A 22260-nucleotide genomic window follows, 5' to 3' on the forward strand; every position below is an offset into this window, starting at 1 on the left:
TTTTCATCATATCCGCACAAAAGAGAGGCTTTTGGTTATAGTATTATTCATAATTTTTGTTTGCATAGATTATGTTTAGCAATAAATCTACACCATTACGTAAGTAAGCCGCACTACCAGTTCCTGGAAGATGAAAAACTACAAGCTGCACGTGCACACACACACACACACACACAATTTACCAGCTTATACCACCACAAATCACTAGAAACAGCAAAGCCAGACGAAAGGAGCAGTGGAGTAAATGCTACAATTGAACAAAGTACTGACATAGTTTCACCATTTAAAAGCACAAACTGATGCACGAACCAGAGGCTTTTTTTTTCCTTTTTATCTTCTGTACAAGAAATAAACAATCTAAAGCATATTTCTGCAGGAAAACATGTTGCCCAAATTAAGAAAAATACTACAGGGTCGTTGCAGTGGTTGATTTCTTTATTTTGTCGCCTCTAGAAGAAGAGTTTGGGGTTGAGGAAGCTGAGAATGCTGCATGGTATGACGAGGAAGCAAGTTGTGCTAATGCTGGCACAGCACCACCTGCAGAAACGGAAGAAGCAATAAAGATTAAGAATCATTGACAGAAGATATTGATGCGAGGAGGAAAATGTTGCAGCATAAGTTCCTCGGATCGGTCAAGCCCCGTTTTCCTGAATTAGTACCATCCATGAATAATCATATTAACCTTGCACATGTATGCACAGAAGTGCATCCTTAAAGACCAACATGAAGCACATGCTCACTAAGTATGCAATTGGGATGTAACTGACTAACCTGCTAATCCAGCACATGCTGAAGAAAAGATTATCACAGGTGGAGCCTGCAAAGAGATCAGGACGACAGAATTTATTTCTTATTTCTGAAAGGCCAGATGCCATGAAATCGGATCTCTAAAGTAAAACCTTAAAGAATCTGAGAAGGCATTAAAAGCAACATCCTCTTTTTCCTTTTCTCCTTCACGCATATAATGAATAAATTCATGAATAGTTCACACTCTACTAACAACTGAGTGAAACAAGGAGGTAATATTACAGACCAGAGCAATGTTGTAAAAGGTGTATAGTAACGTATATTGGTTGGGTCGACGTATACGCTGGATCGTAATGTATTGTAAATGTACCGTAGCGTATCATAAAATTAAAATTTTAATTCAAAAAAATACAAAAAATTAGAAAAAATAGATTAAAAAATCAGAAAAAATGTATTCCATATAAAAAACATTTCACATAAAGAATGTTCATGATTCATCATTCATAAGCTATAATATATCAACAACACATTCAGAAATGAGAAATCATAGATTCAGAATAACATAATAAGCATCAATCACAAGTTTGAAATATTTTAGATTATATCACAAGTGGGTCGACGTATACGCTGGATCGTAATGTATCGTAAATGTAGCGTAGCATATCATAAAATTAAATTTTTAATTCAAAAAAATACAAAAAATTAGAAAAAATAGATAAAAAAATCAGGAAAAATGTATTCCATATAAAAAACATTTCACATAAAGAATGTTCATGATTCACCATTCATAAGCTATAATATATCAACAACACATTCAGAAATGAGAAATCATAGATTCAGAATAACATAATAAGCATCAATCACAAGTTTGAAATATTTTAGATTATATCACAAGTCCACACCATATAATTCGTTATTGCCAAGTACCAAATATTATGATTATCATTAGTCAATGATAATCATCATCATCTTCTTATTCATCCTCATTTTCTTTGTTAAATGTTTTAAATTTTAATTTTCAATGCCTTCAACTGGAATGTCTTCACCAACATATGATTAATTTGTTTAGAAAACTAGTAAAACCTCGCCCTCCCACAGTTCTTACAGAAGCTTAGAAAGTGGAAGGGAGGAACTATCTTTAAAAAAAAAACACACAAAACAAGATTTTTTTGCGTTTTGTCCCTGCATCATAAGATACGGGGGCATATCGGCCGTATCGCACGATATGCCTACGATACACAGGTGTATCATGTATCGTAGGCGTATCGTATAAGTTTCTTAAACCTACACGATACGTATTGCATGATGGATAACACTCCTAAAGTGTGGATTGCAAAATACCTTAACAAGATAATTGTACCAAATCCACAAGATGCAAACAAGAACTGATCTTGTTTGAAAGCTAATAACTAGTACTGCCAATTCAAACACAACGTCCACGTAAAGTCCTCAAGTTATGGAATTTATTATTAAAATAAGATAATAATAAAGCACCCTGGGATTCTTAAAATTTCTAAGCTATTCATGGCATGAAGTGGGAGCACCATAACTAATGCATGCACCCCAAGCTGCTATTTGCAAAACAAACAAGAAGCATAAAAAACATGATTTTTTGTTTTCACTGAAATAGCTGCCACTACGAACTGTGCTATTCTACAAGAAATTTTGATTACTGAGAGGCAGAATCCTCATTCAATGGTACAAGTATCAAACCTCCTACGAGTAAAATTTAAGAAGTCTAGAAATCTAGATACCATGAAACAGTTCCTTGGTGTGCAATAAAGGTTATAAACAGTACCAATGTCATCTTGTAATAAATGCACCATGTCGCATGTATATTTTGAGGAAATAAATAAGTAGCTTCTTGGCTTTATCAGCCACGAAATTCACAATCAACATCCAAGTTATTGCTTCTCACTTTACGAAGGAAAGCACTTGCACATACACATAAAAGGGAAGGGAAGACCATTTCAGGCATGCACAAAAAAGAATAAATTTATACACATAAATACACAGACACGATAGAAAACCAGCGGCCTTAAGGAATGGGCACAATAACACATGCAAAAATTTAAAATTCCTCACATACTTCCTACTTTTCCTCTTATCATTCTTCTTAACAATATAATATTTCTATTCCGAAATAAGAAGTTTGTCAAACCTACTTCCCTAGTTCCTCATAAAGAAAAAAAAAGAAGAGAGGAAGCATCCTAAAGGACATTTAACCATAACATAATTATCTTATCATTTTAAAAGTTTCTTAAAAGTAATAAACGTATGTGCCCCTCATTTCTCCTTTATAAGTAGTGTCTCTTGATATCCAATAGTGCTACTCTTCTGTCCTCTATTCAATTTTGCAAAACCTTTTGCTACTCCATCATGTCCCCCTTTATCAGATTCAAGACATTTTTGGCTATAAGACTACAAAATAAAATATACTAAACTAAAGCATGTCCAAGATGTGCTATTCAAGGAATAGACCAGTAAACAGCAACTAAATGGGGTCTTAAAAGTGCATGTATGGGATTAAGAACATGAAAGGCAGTAAATAACTTACACCAATAAAGAAATGCAACCACATCGGCCCCTTTACCCATCTTCTAATAACAGGCATTGCTGCAAGCACACATGCAGAGAACAGATCAACATCAACAAGGAGAAAAAGACAAGGCACAAAATAAAAGTTACACACAAATTGTAAGCTGAGCCTGCAAATGCCAGTTTTACAGCTTTCTACATAATTCATAACAACCACAAGATTGTTTGCAATTCAAAAGTCAACATTTAGCCATCACAATCCAAAGCCGAGAGAATCCAACATCCTAAGAAAAAAAAAGGTGCTATGCAACAGTTTTGCATTTATAAGCCCCCGCACCCACGTTGCACTCATATCACATGGAACAACCAGCTTTTGCATTTAACAATATTCATTTACCCATCTAAATATCAATCATTTGGGTAACCTCACATAAGAAGCAAACTGTCTACTGTTTACATTTTGTAATTTCTTTTTGTCAGTTAAGATTCACATGCCTCTCACACGATTCTATAACTGAGATTCACAATTTCTTTTGTGGAACATTTCATAGAATGGAGCATAGTTACACACTATGGTTCAAAATATATTGAAGAGAAAACATTCTAGAGTCTGATGATTAGAGATGTGACATTGTTAGACTGCTTATGTACTTCTTTTACACACAAGAGGTAACTACTACAAAATTCTCCTCATCAACTTGATCAAAGCAATCTCTCTTCCACAAACTATTATACAATAAAAAGGAGATCAAAAACCAAAGAGCATTCCAGCCTGGGTGCTAGCCATATCAAATAAACAGTCTTAAGTGTTGTAGGACAAGCAGTTATCAAATAAATCAAGCAAGACCATCATAGATCAAGCAGTTGTCAGACAAACACAACTTTAATCAGGTAAGTATCCCACTCAAGCAAGATGTTTAAGTTTGATTTCATAAAATTCATTCTCAACTTTGTAAAATACAGAAGGTGTAACCACTTTCTCATTGCTTCATCATTTTTAAACATGTCGTGAGTACAAAGAACCATAAACACAACGGACATCCAATTTAGGGAAAAGGAAAAAAAGTTCACCAAATACCATGATTAAAGCCATAAAATGCACTTGCAGTCCCACCAACAGCCGAACCAATCTGCATTCATAATTACCAGTATATAACCAAGAACATGATCATACAAAAAGAAAGACAAACTATTTAATACCATAGAGAAGCTATCTCTCACGAATGGTGCAACTGTCCAACTACTTGTCTCCTGAAACATTCAAAGGGTGGACGCGTAGGTAACACAACAAAACTGATTTTCTTGCTAGTTAAAGGTGGGGAAATGATAAAATTAAAATTAAATGGCAAGAAGTAGAGGACCAACCATATCCTTGGAAAGTGGTCCTGCGCAGTGACGACATCTTAAGTCATTAGGAGTTGAACCTCCTTTTCTGAACTTGTCTACTGAATCGCCCATTGCCAGCTTCCTCGTTTATGCTACTCCCACATTAATCAATCCTGAACCAGAAGGGAAAAAAAAAAGGAAAATAAGAACGTTTAGCAAAGGTCCTTGTGTCTATCACAAGTCCCTCCACAAACATCAAAATTCCAGATGAATGGCAGCCATGTCACAATGTTTCTCATTTCTATCTGATCAAACACCAAAAATAAATTTCATACCAACAGAAAGACTTGGAAAGCAAAGGTGAAAGTATAAAACATAAATAAGATAATCCATAACAAACATGTATAAGGCTAGAGACTAGAAGAGGGAAAACTATGTTTTGATTTTTTTCTGATGCAGAGGTTGCTCTTTCTATCACTACAAGTGTTATACGCCAGAATGTTGTCTTCACAAATACAAGAAAGTTTTGTAACATGGAGTTCACAACCATAAGGTCAGTTTTGTGAAAAAAATTGTACTGCGTAGGCTAGCTTAAAACATTTTCTTGCGTATATGGTGGTTTCCTTTCACACAAGCATGCAGCCACGGTAACATTAGACCTGACTTAGTTTCTAACTCACTATATGCAACTAATAAGAAACACCAAATCTGCAATATTAAAAACCCTAAATCTGCAATAACAGAAAATCCCTAAATCCTACGTAATTCACGCATGACAGATAGAATTATAAAATCCCCAAATCAACAACAGTGCAATGAATAAATGCCTGTGCTGCTGCGCAGGAAAAATCACTAGAATATGAACAGAATCTAGCAGTGAGGCCTTCATCGTCCCACGGCTTCAGTAAACAACATTTTTCTCCTCCTATTTCGTCATTGACTCGATGATCTTACACCGTAACTAGGAATGGCCCGGCATCATGACAAAAGCAGAGGAAAAAGATGCTGATAAAACCACCGGTTTCGACCTCAAAGCTGTTGATGGCAGGTTCAGAGACCATCTTGGCCCTTCTACCAGGAAGACAGAGCTTAGGCTTGGGCTTTGCATCCCTCGTGATAAGGAGGGTTGTGACGAGAAGAAGATTTAAGGGTTCACATTGACGACCAAGAAAGAAAAGAAGCACTAAAATTCTTCAAAAAAAAAAAAAAGAAAGAAAGAAAGAAAGAACTTCATGGCGAGGAAATTTTTTTGGGGCAAACTGCAAAGAAACAATCAAACAAGCAAAATTGAAGCACATATGTGAATGATGAATCTGCTACCTGTCGATCAACCAACATCGAGCCCGCTGCTGCCGTGCTGCGAGTTCTGACTCTCTCTTCTTTTCTTCCGAGTCTCCGACCTCCTTCCTGCAGGCTGCTGCCATCCACGTGAAGATAAATTTATCCACGAGAAGTTTTTTTTTCATGGCAAAATTTTGCCTTGGATTTTCTGTCAAGCGTTACACTGAAAGATATCCCCAAAGATTAAAAATCCATCCCGTTGTACAATTTTTTCCATGATTAAAAAAAAATCCATCTTAAAAAATCCACGAAAATTTTTTCCATGATTAAAAATCCACGAAAAATTTTTCCATGATAAAAAATCCACGAAGTTTTTTTCCATGATTAAAAGTCCATCCTAAAAAATCCACGAAAAAATTTTCCATGATAAAAAGTCCATGAAAATTTGTCCATGATAAAAAATCCCCGACAACTTTTTCCATGATTAAAAATCCACGTAAAGTTTTTTCCATGAAAAAAATTCCGTCCTAAAAATCCATGAAAATTTTTTTCCTTAAAAAAAATTCTATCCTAAAAATCCAAGAAAATTTTTTTCTTGTCAGTGCATCAAACGCACCCTCAGATATGTCCACGGAAAATTTTTATCCTGGTAAAAAAAAAAAAAATCCCTGGATGCATCCAATAATCCAGTAAAAGTTTTTTCCAAGGTAAAAAAATCCATGGTAAAAAAGACCATGAATTCTTTTTCAGGGTGCATCAAACACAACCTAAAAGATATCCAGGAAAAAAATTTTCCATGGTAAAAAAACCAAGGAGCATCAAACGTTTAAAAGATAACAACGAAAGTTTTATCCATGGAAGGTTTTTTTTCCTTGTGTGCGTCAAATGCACCCTACAAGGTATCCACGAAATTTTTAACTCAAAGTTAGAAAACACGCCTTCTCTCTCTCTCTCTCTCATCGGGACTTTCATCCAAAATGATCTCCCCTCTCTCTCTGGTTCTCTCTCTCATCGGGACTTACATCCAAAATGATCTCCCTCTCTCTCTAGTTCTCTCTCTCTCCGTTTTTATGTAGAAACAGATCACAAAACCCAATAGCTCGGAAGCGCTTGTATTCGATCGCCCAGTTGGAACTTGGAATCGCGCTTCTTCATACATTTTCTATTCATTTTTGTATGACAAACTTCACGAATTCACAAAACAATAGAAACGTCAATGAATCGGGTTGGAAAGCATCCTTCCACGGCATCACGGATTCAAGATCAACACCTTCCACGGCATCACGGATTCAAGATCAACACCTTCCACGGCATCACGGATTCAAGATCAACACCTTCCACGGCATCACGGATTCAAGATCAACACCTTCCACGGCATCACGAATTCAAGATCAACAAGAAAAGCATCCTTCCATGATCGCAAGGGCGAAAGGGTCAGACCGCTCTCTCAGCCCCCATAAACTTCTACATCCTACGATCGACAGCTTGCTCCAACCAACTGTGAACTGGGGCGATTCCGGCGCGGACAGACTCGCTGTCGGCGGCTGGCACCAGCCCGTTGTCTTACTTTGCGCTCTTGATCTTCCTGTACTGCTCCGCATACAAAAGACCGATGCCTGCCATGACCGTTTTTGCATTCCTCTAACTCAAAAATCCCCTCTCCCCCAAGATATCAGTATCAAGAGATATCCCGAAGACAAGGAGATGAGGGGCTGAGGAACGCCGGAGATGGTGGGTTGAGGCCATGAAGGACACCTGCAACGGGCGATAATGAATGTGCTTTTCCTTCAATGTCAGCCGTTCTTATAATTTTTTTTTTGGGTTTTATTATTATTAAGAGTTTCTCTTGTTATTGTCCCTACTACATTAGCCGTTAGCGATATCTTAAAATTTTGGAGTTTTCAAATTTTTGCACTTTGCTTTTAACTGCGTGGTAAACGTCATTTTTTTAGCGAAACAACGTGAAATTGATGAGCAAAACCAAAGTTTAGTTAAAACGTTAGGTTCTCTAATGGTGCTGCCTGGAAGGATAGATTAATCCGAATGTTCAATTGAAAAGCCTGAAATTAAAAGAATCCACTAACCTAAGGGTGCATTTTATTCACCCCGAAAATAAATCTACGGACCTTTTTAGCATAGATATTTTTACCATGGAAAATTTTCTGGAATAAGGTGGCAAGAAATTTTTTTTCCATCCACTCAGTTTGTGTTTATGTCATTTCCCTCAAACTAAAAGGGAATTTCATCTTCGCCTTCCAAAGCAGATATTGACAGAAACTTCTCTGAAGACAGAACAAGTTACACCTGTAATCAACTTCCTTTTATGAAGCTTTGTTGCGCAGACACACACAGATGCTCAAAACTTGGAGTCTTCGATTTCTTCACAATATTCTCTTATCAGATATATCTAATAAAATACATCACCAAAAAATAAAGAACGCTTCTGTAAGCACTACAATCTCCCTCCCCCACCCTCTCTCTCTCTTTACCAAATTATTTGTTATTGAAACACCACTTGAATACATCATCTTGTTCTTATTTTAAAGCACTGGGTACTCTTCATTCTATTCATTTCTATCCTCCTCTTCCTGGCTTGAGCAGCAATGGCAGCTCTACTTGCTACATCCAAGGTAGAAAAACACAAACCGTTATCATCTTCCACACAATTAGTGGAAGCATTCACCTCCGCACTTTGCAAGTATTGACAGAGCACGGTGGCAGGTATTGAGATCAAATGCCTCCCTTCTAAAGAAGGCAACGGGGATTGGAAAAGAAACAAAGGCTTCTCAAGAGCTTCCGAGTCGACGATGTGCGGACCATCATCATGCAATAGTTGGTCAGCCGCAGATTGTTGGGGCAACATAGACGGTGGCTCTGTGTTAATGTCAGGAATCTGATTGCATCTGTCACTCTCCTCTTCTGGTTGATGCTGTCTTTCCTTCAAATTTAGACACTCCTACAGTCCAAATGAAAAGCAAATCTCAGTTGCAGTCTTAAAGAAAGATGCTGAATTGAGCATGTCTTTGACGATCGTGAGATTTTATTAGATTGCATACAAAATTAAAAACAAAGGTACTAAATAGTAAAAATTTCTTCATAAAAAACGCTTTTTAATTCATTGGCATGATTTTCTGTGAGAGGAAACTCACTAAAGATCACATAGAAAGGGAAAAGTTCTTTCTTTTTTTGTCAGAAGAACGTTGGCAATCGAGAAAAGAACAAGGTAAATAGAAGCAAAATACATAACAGCATGAATGGTTAAAAAATCCAAGAAATCTGGAAGTGGGATTTTTAGGTAAATATTGGAAGCACTCTCAACATAAGCAATGTTTTCGGGGGAAAAAACATAATGGCATTTTATGAATCATGCAAACTTGTTATTTTTTTTTTTTTAATTTAGCAAACGGTATGCTATTTTAGAGTGTGTAAGGAATACAACTCATTTTAGGAATTGCAAAATTAGAAACACTTTCATGGCCTAACCAACTGACATATTGGGTTAAATGAAAAACCCAATCAAACACAATTTAAAATTACCTTAGCTTTGAGCTCTAAATTTCGATCCTTCAACTCCTTCAAAAGCTTGGTGGCTTCCAAGATATCCTAAAAGCAAGCAACAATACAGTAGTACTATTATGCATTTAGTACTGCAACAACAAGCAACAATAAACATTAATCTTTCTTCCACTCTCTCTTGTTGAGCTAAAAAAAGAAGTGTTCGCATCGAGTATGCAAGTCTGCATTTTACGAGGACAGCGAAGATGCATTTTCTAAAGGTCCTCTTTTCCAACAACTTGAAAAGAATAACCTTGAGAAAGAATAACAACAACTTAAAATAAAGGACAATTATTTGGATGTTAGGTAAAATTTGGTTAGCAACACAGAGAGGTCAGTCGAAAGTTGGTCAGGCAGATTGCCCTCCAACTAGAAGCCAAAAAAACCATTTGGGATGTGGTTAAAAGAATGAACAAATTATTAAAATTAACCCAGGCAATAAGATGGAGACGGTTTTGGAGATTAAGAAAAAAAGCTAGGGTTTGATATATAATTATCCAGAAGGACAGAAAGTGAAAAGCAGAACGTTGTGAAGGTCGTTGGATTAATTTAAAACTGTAAGCTGACAGCCACAAAGCGCGTTATGCCAGCATCGTCCGGACCAAGCACGCAAAGGCGTCGGACCCGGGACCCGAGATAAACAAGAAAGAAAGGAAAAGACTCTATACAATAGTCGGATCTAATACAAAACCCATATGGTACCAAACCCGCGATCCAATACAGCATGGTTGGAATTCTGTGGGCACCACTTATCAGTTATCACGCAAGTTGGAATGGAAAAAGCAAATACATCAGAATTTACAGCTGCTTTTGGTTCGGGTCTGAAACTCATGTATATAAAAAAATATCGACCCGACCAAGACTGAGTTTTAGCCAGCAAAGTGAACTTAGGTCAAGCTAATGGGTCCAAAGTGAGAAGGACCGAGCCCACCAAAGTCTATTGTGGCGTGTTAAGGGAAAGAGGCGCTGATGATTTTGACCTTTCAAAACACCAATGAACGTAACGTACCAATCTAAGCTCCTCTTGTTCCGCCAGCAACTCAGCCACAAGTTCTTTCAATTCTTTGTGGGTCTGCAATTTTATTCATGTTTTCCACCTTTAGCATCTCGAATAGTAAATAAAAGAGGCTTCCAAATAAACATGATAATCCTTAGAAGCAGTGGAAAAAGGTAATAAGTTGATACAAAATTATGGATAGGGGAGAGATTTTCAAGGGGAAGGAAAAATCGAGTGTTTTTTGGCTGCCTTCCATTTTTATTCTAGGAATAAATAGGAATCTTGAAGCAGTCGGTTTATTTATTTATTTTTTCTAGCCTTCATCTTCTTCGTTCAGTAACAGGGAAAAATAATTTTGCAGGAAAACGGAAAGAGAAAAAAAGGAAGACCAAGCTAGAAGACAGTGAAATCAAGACAAATTCTGGAAATTTTTAAAAAAAAAAAAAACGTAGAAAAACAAAAGGATGTCTTGAAACCAAAGATTGTCCAGAAGAATACGAAGCAAGACGCAGAAGAAAATAAGTTTTCAAGAGGATAAAATGAAGGACTGATCAAAGAGAGAGAGAGAGAGATCTGAAAGGAGAGAACCAACGACACCTTCTTCTTGGGGACTTGCTTTCTGGTTCTTCTGGGCTTCCTTCTTGCTTCAAACTGCTCGGTTGGGGCTGGAGAAGACGGAGTTGCCTCGTCTCCTCCTCCTTCTCTTCCCCCTCGGCCTCCATCGTCGGAATCATGAAGAAAAATAGGAGGAGAAAGGTGAGGACGTTGAGTCAGAGGAGGAGAGTGGCGCCTCCTTTTGGCGCCCCACCGCAGGAGGAGAAGACCGGAGTTCCAGCGAAAGATCGCAGAGCAGGAGAGCTCCAACAGGGCACTGCAAGCCTCCATCTCTTCTTCATCGAAACAGCATTCCATGGCTGAGAGAAACAAGAAAGAGAGAGAGAGAGAGATTTGGGAGGAGAAAGAACGCTAGAGAGAGAGAGAGAGAGTAGCGGGGAGGTATCATAGATTTGGGGGCGAGAGTTGGAAGGCAAGAAGCTTAGTTCGGTTGGCTGCTGCCACGTGTTTTTTTTGGAGAGATTGGTGGTCGCATTTTAGGGTTTTTATCAGAGAAAGGAAAAGGAAGAGACAGATAGAGAGAGAGAGAGAGAGAGAGTCATTGAAGCAGATGAGCCGAGGTCTGCTGTGGGGTCCAACTGCTTCCTTCACGCTGGAGACTTCAGGGTATAAAAGGGTCGCTCCTTGCCTTCCCTGCAGGGACGCAGGGATGAGGATCGAATGCGTCAGCACTTGCCCACCGTAGCTTGGATGCGATTGTGTATCTCTTTTCCTTTGATCTCTCTAATAAGCATCCATCAAATAAATATTTGTAGGCTGCATAAAACGTGATTAATTTCAGTAGAAGTTGATTATGTGAGGCACATATAAAAATCATATGAAGTATTTAACAGCTAAAAGAACAAAAAAAAATCACATATGTGAATTAATTTGATGGTCATGAGACTATGAGAATGTTCATAGCATGATTTACAATCATCGCCCCCTCTCGGGTTTTAAAAAAATCAAAATTTTACTTATAAATGTTAAAAGTTTAGTTTAATCTACATCAAGTATTTGAAAATTTTATTTCAGCCCATGTTAAAATTTTAAATTATGTTTGGCCCCAAAATATTTATAGCCCTTCATAGAAGCTTAAGCATGCAAATACGAGTCACATCACAGTTTGAATCTAAGAGTCGCTCCATGTGTGTGGACTTCATTAGAAGCAAAGCTAGTGGCGAAGTCGATGCTAATCGTTGAAATCTACCTTCTCGCTGCCCACCGTTGTTTCCAAACCCACAAACAAGTTTCCTGCAACATTTGATTCCCTTATGTTTTTTGTGCTATTGCCTGCAACAAATGTAACATCTTCTACAAGTGAACCTCGTTCATCTAAATAAGAAAAAGAATTCTTACATGATAAAAGAAAGATGTGGTTTTAAAGATGCCCAGTTACATATTTTATTGTAAAGTAATTTCCGGATAATTCAAAATTTTCAATATCTTTAAAAGGAATTGTTTTTGGGTTAACATGCTGTATTGGTTGTAATTTCTGCCTATTTGATGCATAATTTAAAAATAGAACTCCACTAAGAGAGCTTTAGGTTTATCATGTGATTTTTTCCAAATGTGAACTGTTGGAAACTAATAGAGAATTAATAACTTAATGCCATACAAGGCATAGTTTTATTTAAAGATATATTTTAAGTTCCAGCGAATTTTAATCTGTCCTTGTATTTTACAAGAATCTCTACAATCAAGTTTTAAGGATGTAGGCATAACATGTTTAGATTATGGCGTCCATGTGGCTCTTTCACTTTTATGACTTTTGTTCTGTTTTGTTTTGTTTTGTTTTTTGTTTTTTTCTGAATCAGTGAAATGCCCCAAATGCATAAAATTACGTAACTAAATATTGCAGAAACATGATAATATATTTTTATATGATTATTTTCGGCGACTGTTTTACTCTGTTTTCGAGGATCAAAATTTTACACCATGCTTTGCCTCTTAAAAGGTCGGAACTTAATCATTACCAGAAAAAGGCCAAAAATTTTGTGACGACGGCGTAATTATGAGAAGATAGAGTCCGTATTTTGAGATTTGCGAAACCCTTTTATAAAAGTCTAGAAATCCATCCTAAAGAGATTTTAGGGTTAGGGTTTTTTCGTATACGAGCCACTTTCTAAGTTTCTCGTGCCCGTCTTCCCTCTTCGCGCCATCAACTTCTTTCGGTCGCAGCTGAAGATCCCTTCTCCGCGGCCATGGCTGAGCAGGTAAGACCTTCGCTCTGATCTCTGTCCTTCTCATTACATCTCCTGCATTCGCTGATTCATGCTGTTTATCTAAGTTCTCTTGGCCTCTCGAACTGTTATCTTCGGTGCCCCTCATTTGCTAGTCGTGGTGTCCGCTAGGGTTTATTCTCTTTGTCGGGATTTTGAAGGTCTATGGGTTGTTCTTAAGTTATGACCTTCGTCTTGTCTTAGTTTTGTGTTGTATATTTTATGTTCAATTACAGCTCTTTCCATTTGAGAAGTAGAATTTCGTGTAGGTGTAGGTTCCGTTTAAACGACGTATGGCACACACTACATTGCCCGGGGAAGTAGAATAACAATGCTTGTTTCCTTGTGTTTTTCTGTCTTTCCGTAGATAAGCGGGTCCATCTGAATGCTAATCTATACTTCCTTGTTGAGAAAGAAACAATCTGGATTTCCCTTTATGCTTCCAGAGGGCTTAATTTCAGTTGAAAAATAGACTGATGCATTCCTTTTTTTCTTTCCGATGATCCGTAACGGGAATAATATCCATGAAATCTTTGAGATTTTATCTGTTATAGGTCCGTATGGATTGATGGATTGTCAATTCGATTGATTTCGGTAAACATGTGTTGGATTGCTCATCGTCTGGCGTGTAAATGAGGTTTAGCGATACATTGGAAGTACATATATTTATGAGCATCTATAGAACAGTAAAAGAAGTTAAATTTTAAAAAACTTGTATGCTTTTATTTTCTCAAGCGTCGTTTACAAATAATTTCTTTCTGGTACGGTTCAGAATATTGATTGTTGTTCCTGATTTTCAGACTGAGAAGGCATTTCTTAAGCAACCTAAAGTCTTTCTAAGGTAAAGCTCTTACCTGGGTTTAGGCCTTATTCAGTCTAAGTTGAGGTGTTTTATGAAATGACACGGAACTAATTGTTGCAGCTCTAAAAAATCTGGTAAAGGAAAGGGTCCGGGGAAAGGTGGTAACCGTTTCTGGAAGAACATTGGGCTGAAGATAAAGACGCCAAGGGAGGCCATTGAAGGTCTAATCGTCTGCACTTCTCTGTCTTGAAGTGTCTTTGATGCTGATTTTTTTTTCTAATTTCTTCTGTTATTCACACACACACACACACATATTATGTCTTCTTTTGTTTTAAATTTTAGACTGCTGGGTTTGCATGTATAGTAAAAAGAAGCCTCTCGCGAATCACCTATAGTTGGACTGATTGCTCAATTACTCTGATTATATGTTCTATATTTGAATAACATGCAAAAATCTACAATATAATATGTGAAAACAAGTTTTTGATAAGAAGGGATCGACAAAAGTTAGCCTAGTAGTTATCCTCTGTATGTAATCTTGCTTTGCATCAGTCATCCGTTCTTTCAAGTTATCTATTTAATCTGTACATGCTGTAAAATTTGTATCCATATGAGTAAGAAAATGATGTTTTGATGAATTGAGTTTGATCTTTAATAGGAAGAAAAGGTGTTTAGTTAGCCTGGTAGATATATCCTGTATATGATTTTTTGTTTGAGTAAGAAATCTACCCGTTCAAGCAATCTGTTTATTCTCAATATAATGTAAATTTTTTTCATGATAAGAGTTACCCTACAGACCTTCATTTGGTCATATACTACACATTGTTATTTGTTGCATTTATTTTTAACCTTAAAGACAGACTTTGGTTTCAGGTATTCATCACGTCTTACTCTTGATCTGCTTCAAGATGGTATTTCCTTTTGTTTTGCTTCAAGATATTTTTTACAAAACTGTAGCAAGGAATTACTGTCAAATGATCATGCTAGAAAGTTGCCGGGTTGCCTCTGATAGAACCTTTTAATTGTTCTAGACCGCTGGGATAGCTGCAAGATCATTTTTCCCCCATCTGTTGTCTCTTTTTTCATGCAGGGGGGGATCTGGCCCATATATAAATAACGTCAAAATTTGAACCAATTCCTAACCTTTTGGTCGCCAATTATCTTGTCTACATTCACGGCTCCTTCTTTGAGTCACAGCAGGTACTGTCTTCCCTAGCATCCTGACTGCCGCTTGGAGCCAACAGGAACTTGCCAGATTGAAGATTGTATGAATCTTTCGTGGTTCATGCTACAAACTTTGGCAAAATCTCCTAGTTTTAGCCTGTTCAATTCCATGGGAGTGCTGATCAACCAAAGAAACCATTTTTGAATTGTTTGATGACTTTTATGAATTTATAGGATTGCTTGTGTGTAGAGAAACCATGATTGGTTTTGTTGTTGCATTCAGAAAAAAAATTAGCGTTTTTGGGGGGTTGGGGGGGGGTGTGGTTGGTTGTTTCAATTGGTAATACTTTGTTGCAGCGTTGCTGATAGAGAACTGATTCCTTGGCCATCAGGACCCCCTGTCTTGACTTCTCATCATGTTTGAAGATGTCCATTCCATATGTTGCTGGTTTGATGGTTTTGTAACCTAGGAACTGTCAAGTTTGATTTAAATTGTGGTTCGATCTGCAGGAACATACATCGACAAAAAGTGCCCTTTCACTGGAACTATTTCCATTAGGGGTCGAATATTGCAGGGAACTGTCTATAAAGCTAAGATGATGAGAACCATCATTGTTCGAAGGGATTCTCTTCATTATGTTAAGAAGTATCAAAGGTGAGAACAAAAAATGATCAGCATATTAGTTTGGTTTTTAGTTAATGCAAATTGTTTACTTGGTCGTGATTCTGAAATACAGATTTGAAAAGCGGCACTCCAACACTCCTGCTCATGTATCACCATGTTTCCGCGTGAAGGAGGGCGATCATGTAACCATTGGTCAGTGCAGGTATGATACCTTGATCCGCACATCCAGCCTCACTTAGTGAAATCAGGATTGTCAATCGGCAAGCTTCTTTTCTTTTCTAATGGTTATTTTAATTTCTACAACTAGGCCATTGTCGAAGACAGTTAGATTCAATGTGTTGAAGGTCACTCCGGCTGGTTCAACTGGTGGGGGCAAGAAAGCATTCACAGGGATGTGAGCACTTCAGATCAATTTTGGTTAAGGCCATCTTAGTTTGCATACTGCTATTTAAAAACTTGAGGTTTATCTTATCTGGCTTGTTACAAGGAAGTATGCATTTATTACATTTTGATTTAGATGCTACTGTGTCTTGTTAAAAAAGTTGCTTCTTTATGGGAATTTCGACTTTTTTGGAGTTTTTATTGAGAATGATTTGTCCACCTCTGATACTTCAATGCCGCAGATAGAGAATTATGAACAAGCCTTCAAGATATATTTTGCAGCTGATTTCTCGGGCGTCTTGCCTAATAGTTGACACTCTTTGGCCGTCTTCGTATGCATTTGCGACGGCTGACGCTCCTTGTCTGGCAAAGAGAACACCAAAGGTAGTTCGCCCATAAGGGGAGTTCTGCTCAATGTTCTGATGCGTAATTGGACATCCTGTTCATTTTGTCGTCTGTCATCGATTATTGAACCATGTGCAAGCACACGTTTGGCTGCAGCGACATTCCAACTTCCCATTTGCCCGCAAAATGTTGAGGTCTAGGGCTCTCTTCTTCTATACATTTCCGTGCGACTCGGTCCGAGCTACTCTGAGTTGGGCTTTGAACCTTGGACCATTCCTGCGAGAGCAGATTCTGTACCCGCGCAGTGAAATGCTCTGGGTTTGCAAGTGCCTGTCGCCCTGTGCCAGCTTGTTCTTGAAAATTTTAGCCGCATCCATATCATCGTGCGTGAAATCTACTATGATCGGAATGTTATGCATTATTACGGTTGTTGATGGATCAGGTTCGAATCTGATTTAATTTAACAACAATAACCCACCCCGAATCTAACTTTTACACATTCGGATCCCAAAATATGCAACTGATTCCAAATAAATGCCATTTTCTTAAAACTGAATCCGAGTTAGTTGTTATCAAATGTGGACTTTTTTTTCATATCCGGATTTTCTTTAAGCATTTAAGTGGGTACCCGACCAATCCGTTGATATCCACTTCTTTCCTGGACGATCAACTGTAATCTTGGAATCCAACATGGTCAAATGACCCCTCTGTTAATGAAACGTACTAATCAAAACTTTGGCAGGAGAAAAATGTAGAGGAAATAAATCCCATAGTCGCAACGCGATGGTTAAACCAGAAATGCTAATCTGAACAGACAATATTATCGCGTGAAAGGCGTGCTATTTTTCTTTAAAGAGTGATTTAGTTGGCGCTATGAGAGAGGTAATCCAAGAGAGTAAAATTTTGTAAATTTCAATAACATTTTACTGTGTCTTGGAACTTGAGAAAGTAGAACGGATGACCACCTAATGTGGAGGCTAGGCAAGAGCATTAATCATAGACAGGTGTTCGGAATCCATGGCAACCACTAGGAGCCACACAATCAAATAAATCATATAGCTCAAATATGGTCACCTCGAAAGTGCCATTAGAAATTTGAATGGCAAATTAGTTTTGGAAATTGCTACGATCTGCATGGGAAAATTTAACATGGCTCTACAATTGCCCACATCTTAATCCCATGAATGTGTACCACGCGTGAGAGAGAGAGAGAGCACCTCCAACCATTCGTCCAGTTTCAACTCCTAACTCCAGGTTTGTTGTCCTCTGGTTTTCTACAGAATAAGCCTAAAAAAAGGGTCAATACCGCACATGCATGTTGTTGGATATAATATTCAAAATGTCTTACACAGAATGGGTTGAAAATATATTTGGTATTTATTTTTCTAAAAATACTTAGATCATGCAACATACATACAGATGCACATGCGCAAGTTCATGGGCGTGTATGCTCCGACTAGACACACATACAAATATGCATGACGAAATAAACACGAACAGAAGGTGGAAAAGGAAGGTAAACATTCATGTTTTATGCACTTATTACCTTGAATAAGTTCTGCATTTGACCATACATCCAAAAGACCACCAGATTCAACAACTCAGTTGTACCATTGTAGAATACACTGTTGTATTGTTGCCCAGCTGCTTCATAGTTCCCACAAGACCAAATCTTCCAGGCTGTGACGAGTTCACTATCACAAATTCACATAATTGGAGCTAGCCAGTAGTGAGAAGGAACAAAAATGAAACCTCAACCAACCAAACTTACAGATGAATCAGTTTTCTTTTTAGGGGTCTGAGCATTGACATTAAATGCAATGAACGAAGAAAGAAACTCAGTCAGGCTAACAGAAAAAAACAGAAAATCCATAGTTCCAATGTTTCATACACTGGATAAGTAGTAGAAACCAGAAAGACCTGCCTCATAACCCTTCACTGGCAGAACATTTGCTCCACCAATAAAATTGACAGATGAAACAATTTTTTTAAGGGGTTGTTGACATTTACAAGATTTGGTGAATAACAAAGAAACGGGTAGAGCAAAGTCAGTCGGTCATACAGAAAATCACTAGCTTCATACACTGGATAAGTAGTAGAAAGAACTTCCTCAGACTCCTTAACTGGCATAATATTTGCCAACACTTAGATCTTTCAGGCTGATTATATCAGGCTTCACAAGAAAATTGCCAGAATTGCACCTGTGACAATGGAAATCTTAAGGACCAACTCTTTTTTCTGGAAAGTGATCAAGAAAGTGTAAGATTCCAGCAACCAAAATATATGAAGAAGCCAGATAGGGACACTACACTAGTGAGCCCCATAGTTTTTAAGGGCATGTTTACTTGTCATTACAGCCATGTCACATGGACACATTAAAGTCAGTGTTGCACATGCGTTAACATGCAGGGACAGGGAGCGGCTAGTGGGGATGGCAAATTATATTTTGGTGCTTTTTGTTTATTAATAAATATTTCCTTAATATAAACACTGAATACACTGCCTATTGGCTTAAAACATTACTTTGTCTTATTCAAAATTCCAACTAATCAGTTGACTCAGTTGTCAACTGACTTGCATTGCCAAAATCAGTGATTAGTTGGTCAGAGTAGTCAACTAGTCAAATAGCCAGTAGTGACTAGTTCACCGTTTGCAACCCAGGCTGCGACGAGTTCACTATGACAAATTCACATAATTGGAGCTAGCCAGTAGCGAGAAGGAACAAAAAGAAAAAACCTTTCATTTGTTTTGCAAGCATGATACGGCCAACGAAACCAAAAAATATGAAGCAAACCCTAATAATAAGCTTTTATATATATATATATATATATAATATATATATATATATATATATATATATATATATATATAACCCAAGAAGACTACAACAAGCTTCTGTTTATGATGCCGGCATATGTATTGCCAAGTGGGAGGCTTCTGAAAAGGTGCCTGAGTTTCCGTCTATTGGCTTGGACTTATTGTACGTCCCCCTTTTTCCTGGATATACATCAATATTGTTTCTTATGGCAATGCCCGGACAGGCATTGACGGGTGAAGTTGAGGGAACTGTCCTTTTGATTTCCCTTTGTGCAGGTTGGTTACTATCCTGGAATTCTTTACCTTTATTTCTCCATTTTAGGGAAATTTTCTTTCAATCTTATTTCTTTACTTTTTTAAATCAAGGAGAAAAGTGCATGCATTTTTTGTTGTAAGTTGGGGAATTAACTGAGCCTTTATTTGTTCTATTGTACATAATTGCTGAGCCATTAATAACTTCATATTCAACAGGAAGCTCGTTTTCTGTTTGTCATCCTTTTCACACTCTACCTTTTAATAAATCCCAACTATAGATAATCTATGTTGTCAAAGTCATTTAGGCGACCATTTTAAATTTTATTTGGATTTGAGAAGCTAATCCATCCTACTGATGTAACGTGATAAAGTAGGACATGCAGACCCAACCCGAAACATATGTTTCGATTGTTTGGTGAATTTGTGAAGTTTATTCTACAAAATAAAATGAAAAAAAGTATGAAGAGCAATTCCGACTGGGCAATCGAATACACGCGCTTCCGAGCTACTGGGTTTTTGTCGTCTATTTGCAAACAAAAATGGAAACACAGATAGAGAGAGTGTGTGAGGAATCTTTCATTGGAAGCTAGAGAGAGAGGGAGAAAGATCATTCTGGATAACCGGTCAGATGTCGGGGAGCGCCGTGGGGGGGGGGGGGGGTTGGCGAGAGGAAGTGTTTTCTAGTTTTGAATTGTTTTTGGGTGTGAAAGGAAAAAAATTTCTCCACTAGTTCAGACTACGTTTGGTAGGTCCAGAAAATATTTCTACAAAATATTTCAAATGTTTAATAAATATGGAAAAACTTGTGTTTGATGCACCCAGAAAAAGAATCCATGCATTCTGTTTCATCATGAAAAGAAAAAAATATTTGGAATAACGTGTAAGGAATTTTTTTTGACTGATTCAGGTGGTCTTCGATAAGTCCACCCCAGACAAAAAATTTGTAGATATCGTTAGGGCATGTTTGATGGACCAGAAAAAAAAAAAATTCCACCAACTTTTTACCAAAGATTTTTTTACCATGTATGAATTTTTTTGTGGATATATGGGTGTGTTTGATGAACAGGAAAAAAATCCATAATTTTTTTTTATCATGAAAAAATTTTTCGTGAATATCTTTTAGGGCCCGTTTGATGCTCCTGATAAAAAATCCCACCATATTTAGGACGTGTTTACGAAAGAAGCAGCTACTCACTCTTTTCTATACCTTGTACCTCAGGAAAAAGAAGCTCTCGTACCAAGAGAATCGAAGGCAGTGCAGCAGCTTCTGCAACAGTTGATCAGCAGTGAAAACCATGTCCCATCTACTAGACACTTCTGAACTACTTCAAGAAGCTCAACTGAAGTATCCAATACGCCAGTGAACATACCTTGTTGAGAAAGCAAGAGAACCAACAAAAAGGACCTAACATCTGCTACCATGAGATCCCATCCACTTGCAACAGCTCAAGGTATAAAAGCACTATTATCTGCTTCACGCACTTCAATGATGGTTCTACGAATTTATGCCCTTCACATTCTGAAACAAGCATGGTTTGTAGCCAGAAGCTTAAGCAGATAGATGGTGCTCCTGCTCAACCAACCACCATCCTGTGGCTGTTTTACTGCACCAACCTACTTCTGCACATACGAATGTATAAACAGGTAACCGCGTGTACTCTACTACTCTTCATGTGCGATCATTAGTCAATGAATTTTGTCAAAATATTACAGACAGGTGCTCGGTATGGAATTTTACATGAAGTGTTGGATTTTGCATTAGTAGTTTATGATCAAAGGGCAGATGGGCACTGGCACTTATGGCTTGAACCTTCAAAGATGCCTCACCTATAAATTATGCAAACATAACAGGTACCATTATGAAAAGAAAAGAAAAGAAATGGGAAAGTGGAAAAGGAATAAAACCAAAGGAGGCTAGTAAGCAAAAGCACAATTACTTCAACTGTTAAAACTAACCAGTCGTTTTTAATTTCTTCATCAGATGGAACTGCCAATCTATAGGAGTCTTGCCGTTTAAACTTTCGAAATAACAGTAAAAGAACAAGAAAAATGGACTGACATCGCCCAGCATATCTTTCGGAAGCCGAGGATTACTTGGGAGAGACATTTTGCATCCATTCCAACGGCCATAACCATAAAAAATGTGAGATGCGCATCATCACGAACAATTCCAACACAATATTGGCCCACAGCATGGTGGGCACCACGCCACGAGGGCAACTCATCAGCAGCCTTTCTTTGTCTCTCTGACCTCCGACGTGTAGATGGTTTTCTAGTGCAGACCATCAATACAGAGTCGGGAATCAGTCTACAGATTTTCTATCCTTTGATTTTCTATCTATCCCCAGTTGATGAAATCTAAAACTTCAATTTTCATTACTGGTTTATTCCTGGAAAACCATTGGATTCTGGCCAATAACCACAGCTACCCCTATGAGCTCTTCTAATATTATATTCAGTTTTGGAACTTTTCATGCGAGCTCCAGTGAGTCTAGAGGAAAATCCAATTCTGGCGCCGCATTTCTCTCCAACACCCTTACTTAAAATCAGCCCGACATTTCTCTACACCACCGTTCTCACCTATTTCCGGCAAACCAACAATTAGAGAATC

At 37.7% G+C, this 22260-nt stretch overlaps 3 protein-coding genes across 7 annotated transcripts in view; 1 reads left to right on the forward strand and 2 right to left on the reverse strand.

Moving 5' to 3' along the window:
• Nucleotides 1-236: 236 nt before the first annotated feature.
• LOC116261273 (heavy metal-associated isoprenylated plant protein 5-like) overlaps nt 237-22260 on the reverse strand; it is a 111153-nt gene continuing 89129 nt past the window's right edge. For 2 of the 4 annotated variants that reach the window (XR_007574186.1, XM_050079439.1), the window contains one exon: nt 21287-21476. Coding sequence is in view for 2 of the 4 variants with exons in the window: in XM_031639958.2 (XP_031495818.1) it covers nt 407-537; nt 772-817; nt 3305-3363; nt 4364-4415; nt 4486-4536; nt 4651-4743 (432 nt within the window). In the remaining 2 variants the exon portion in view is untranslated. Of the gene's footprint in view, nt 538-771; nt 818-3304; nt 3364-4363; nt 4416-4485; nt 4537-4650; nt 4785-5931; nt 6072-21286; nt 21477-22260 lie in introns of those variants that run through there. The other 2 variants (XM_031639958.2, XM_050079440.1) reach the window with 2 other exon arrangements.
• On the reverse strand, nt 8191-11620 carry LOC116259908 (uncharacterized). Of its 2 annotated transcripts, XM_031637902.2 has the most exons (4): nt 11042-11618; nt 10457-10519; nt 9430-9495; nt 8191-8848 (listed from the first exon to the last, which is right to left on the reverse strand). In XM_031637902.2, the coding sequence occupies exons 1-4, from the start codon at nt 11354-11356 to the stop codon at nt 8417-8419; spliced, it is 876 nt and encodes a 291-aa protein (XP_031493762.1). In that variant the 5' UTR covers nt 11357-11618; the 3' UTR covers nt 8191-8416. The 2 variants fall into 2 exon arrangements, with proteins under 2 accessions (XP_031493762.1, XP_031493763.1); XM_031637903.2 differs by lacking the exon at nt 10457-10519 and having other exon boundaries at nt 11042-11620.
• LOC116261594 (40S ribosomal protein S11-2) lies at nt 13106-16433 on the forward strand. The gene is made up of 6 exons (XM_031640431.2): nt 13106-13254; nt 14061-14101; nt 14183-14283; nt 15737-15881; nt 15964-16053; nt 16159-16433. The coding sequence occupies exons 1-6, from the start codon at nt 13243-13245 to the stop codon at nt 16247-16249; spliced, it is 480 nt and encodes a 159-aa protein (XP_031496291.1). The 5' UTR covers nt 13106-13242; the 3' UTR covers nt 16250-16433.

This window comes from Nymphaea colorata, chromosome 9 (genome assembly GCF_008831285.2).
Source record: "Nymphaea colorata isolate Beijing-Zhang1983 chromosome 9, ASM883128v2, whole genome shotgun sequence".
Lineage (NCBI taxonomy): Eukaryota > Viridiplantae > Streptophyta > Magnoliopsida > Nymphaeales > Nymphaeaceae > Nymphaea > Nymphaea colorata.

Bases quoted from the DNA above. Each gene is read 5' to 3' on its own strand.
- LOC116259908 (XM_031637902.2), bottom strand. From the start codon at position 11,356: ATGGAATGCTGTTTCGATGAAGAAGAGATGGAGGCTTGCAGTGCCCTG. The intron at 10,520-11,041 runs GTGTCGTTGGTT...ATAAAATTGCAG, and splicing joins AGCAAGTCCCCAAGAAGAAG to ACCCACAAAGAATTGAAAGA. The intron at 8,849-9,429 runs GTAATTTTAAAT...TTTGGACTGTAG, and splicing joins ATTTAGAGCTCAAAGCTAAG to GAGTGTCTAAATTTGAAGGA.
- LOC116261594 (XM_031640431.2), top strand. The intron at 15,882-15,963 runs GTGAGAACAAAA...TCTGAAATACAG, and splicing joins TATGTTAAGAAGTATCAAAG to ATTTGAAAAGCGGCACTCCA. The intron at 16,054-16,158 runs GTATGATACCTT...TTCTACAACTAG, and splicing joins GTAACCATTGGTCAGTGCAG to GCCATTGTCGAAGACAGTTA.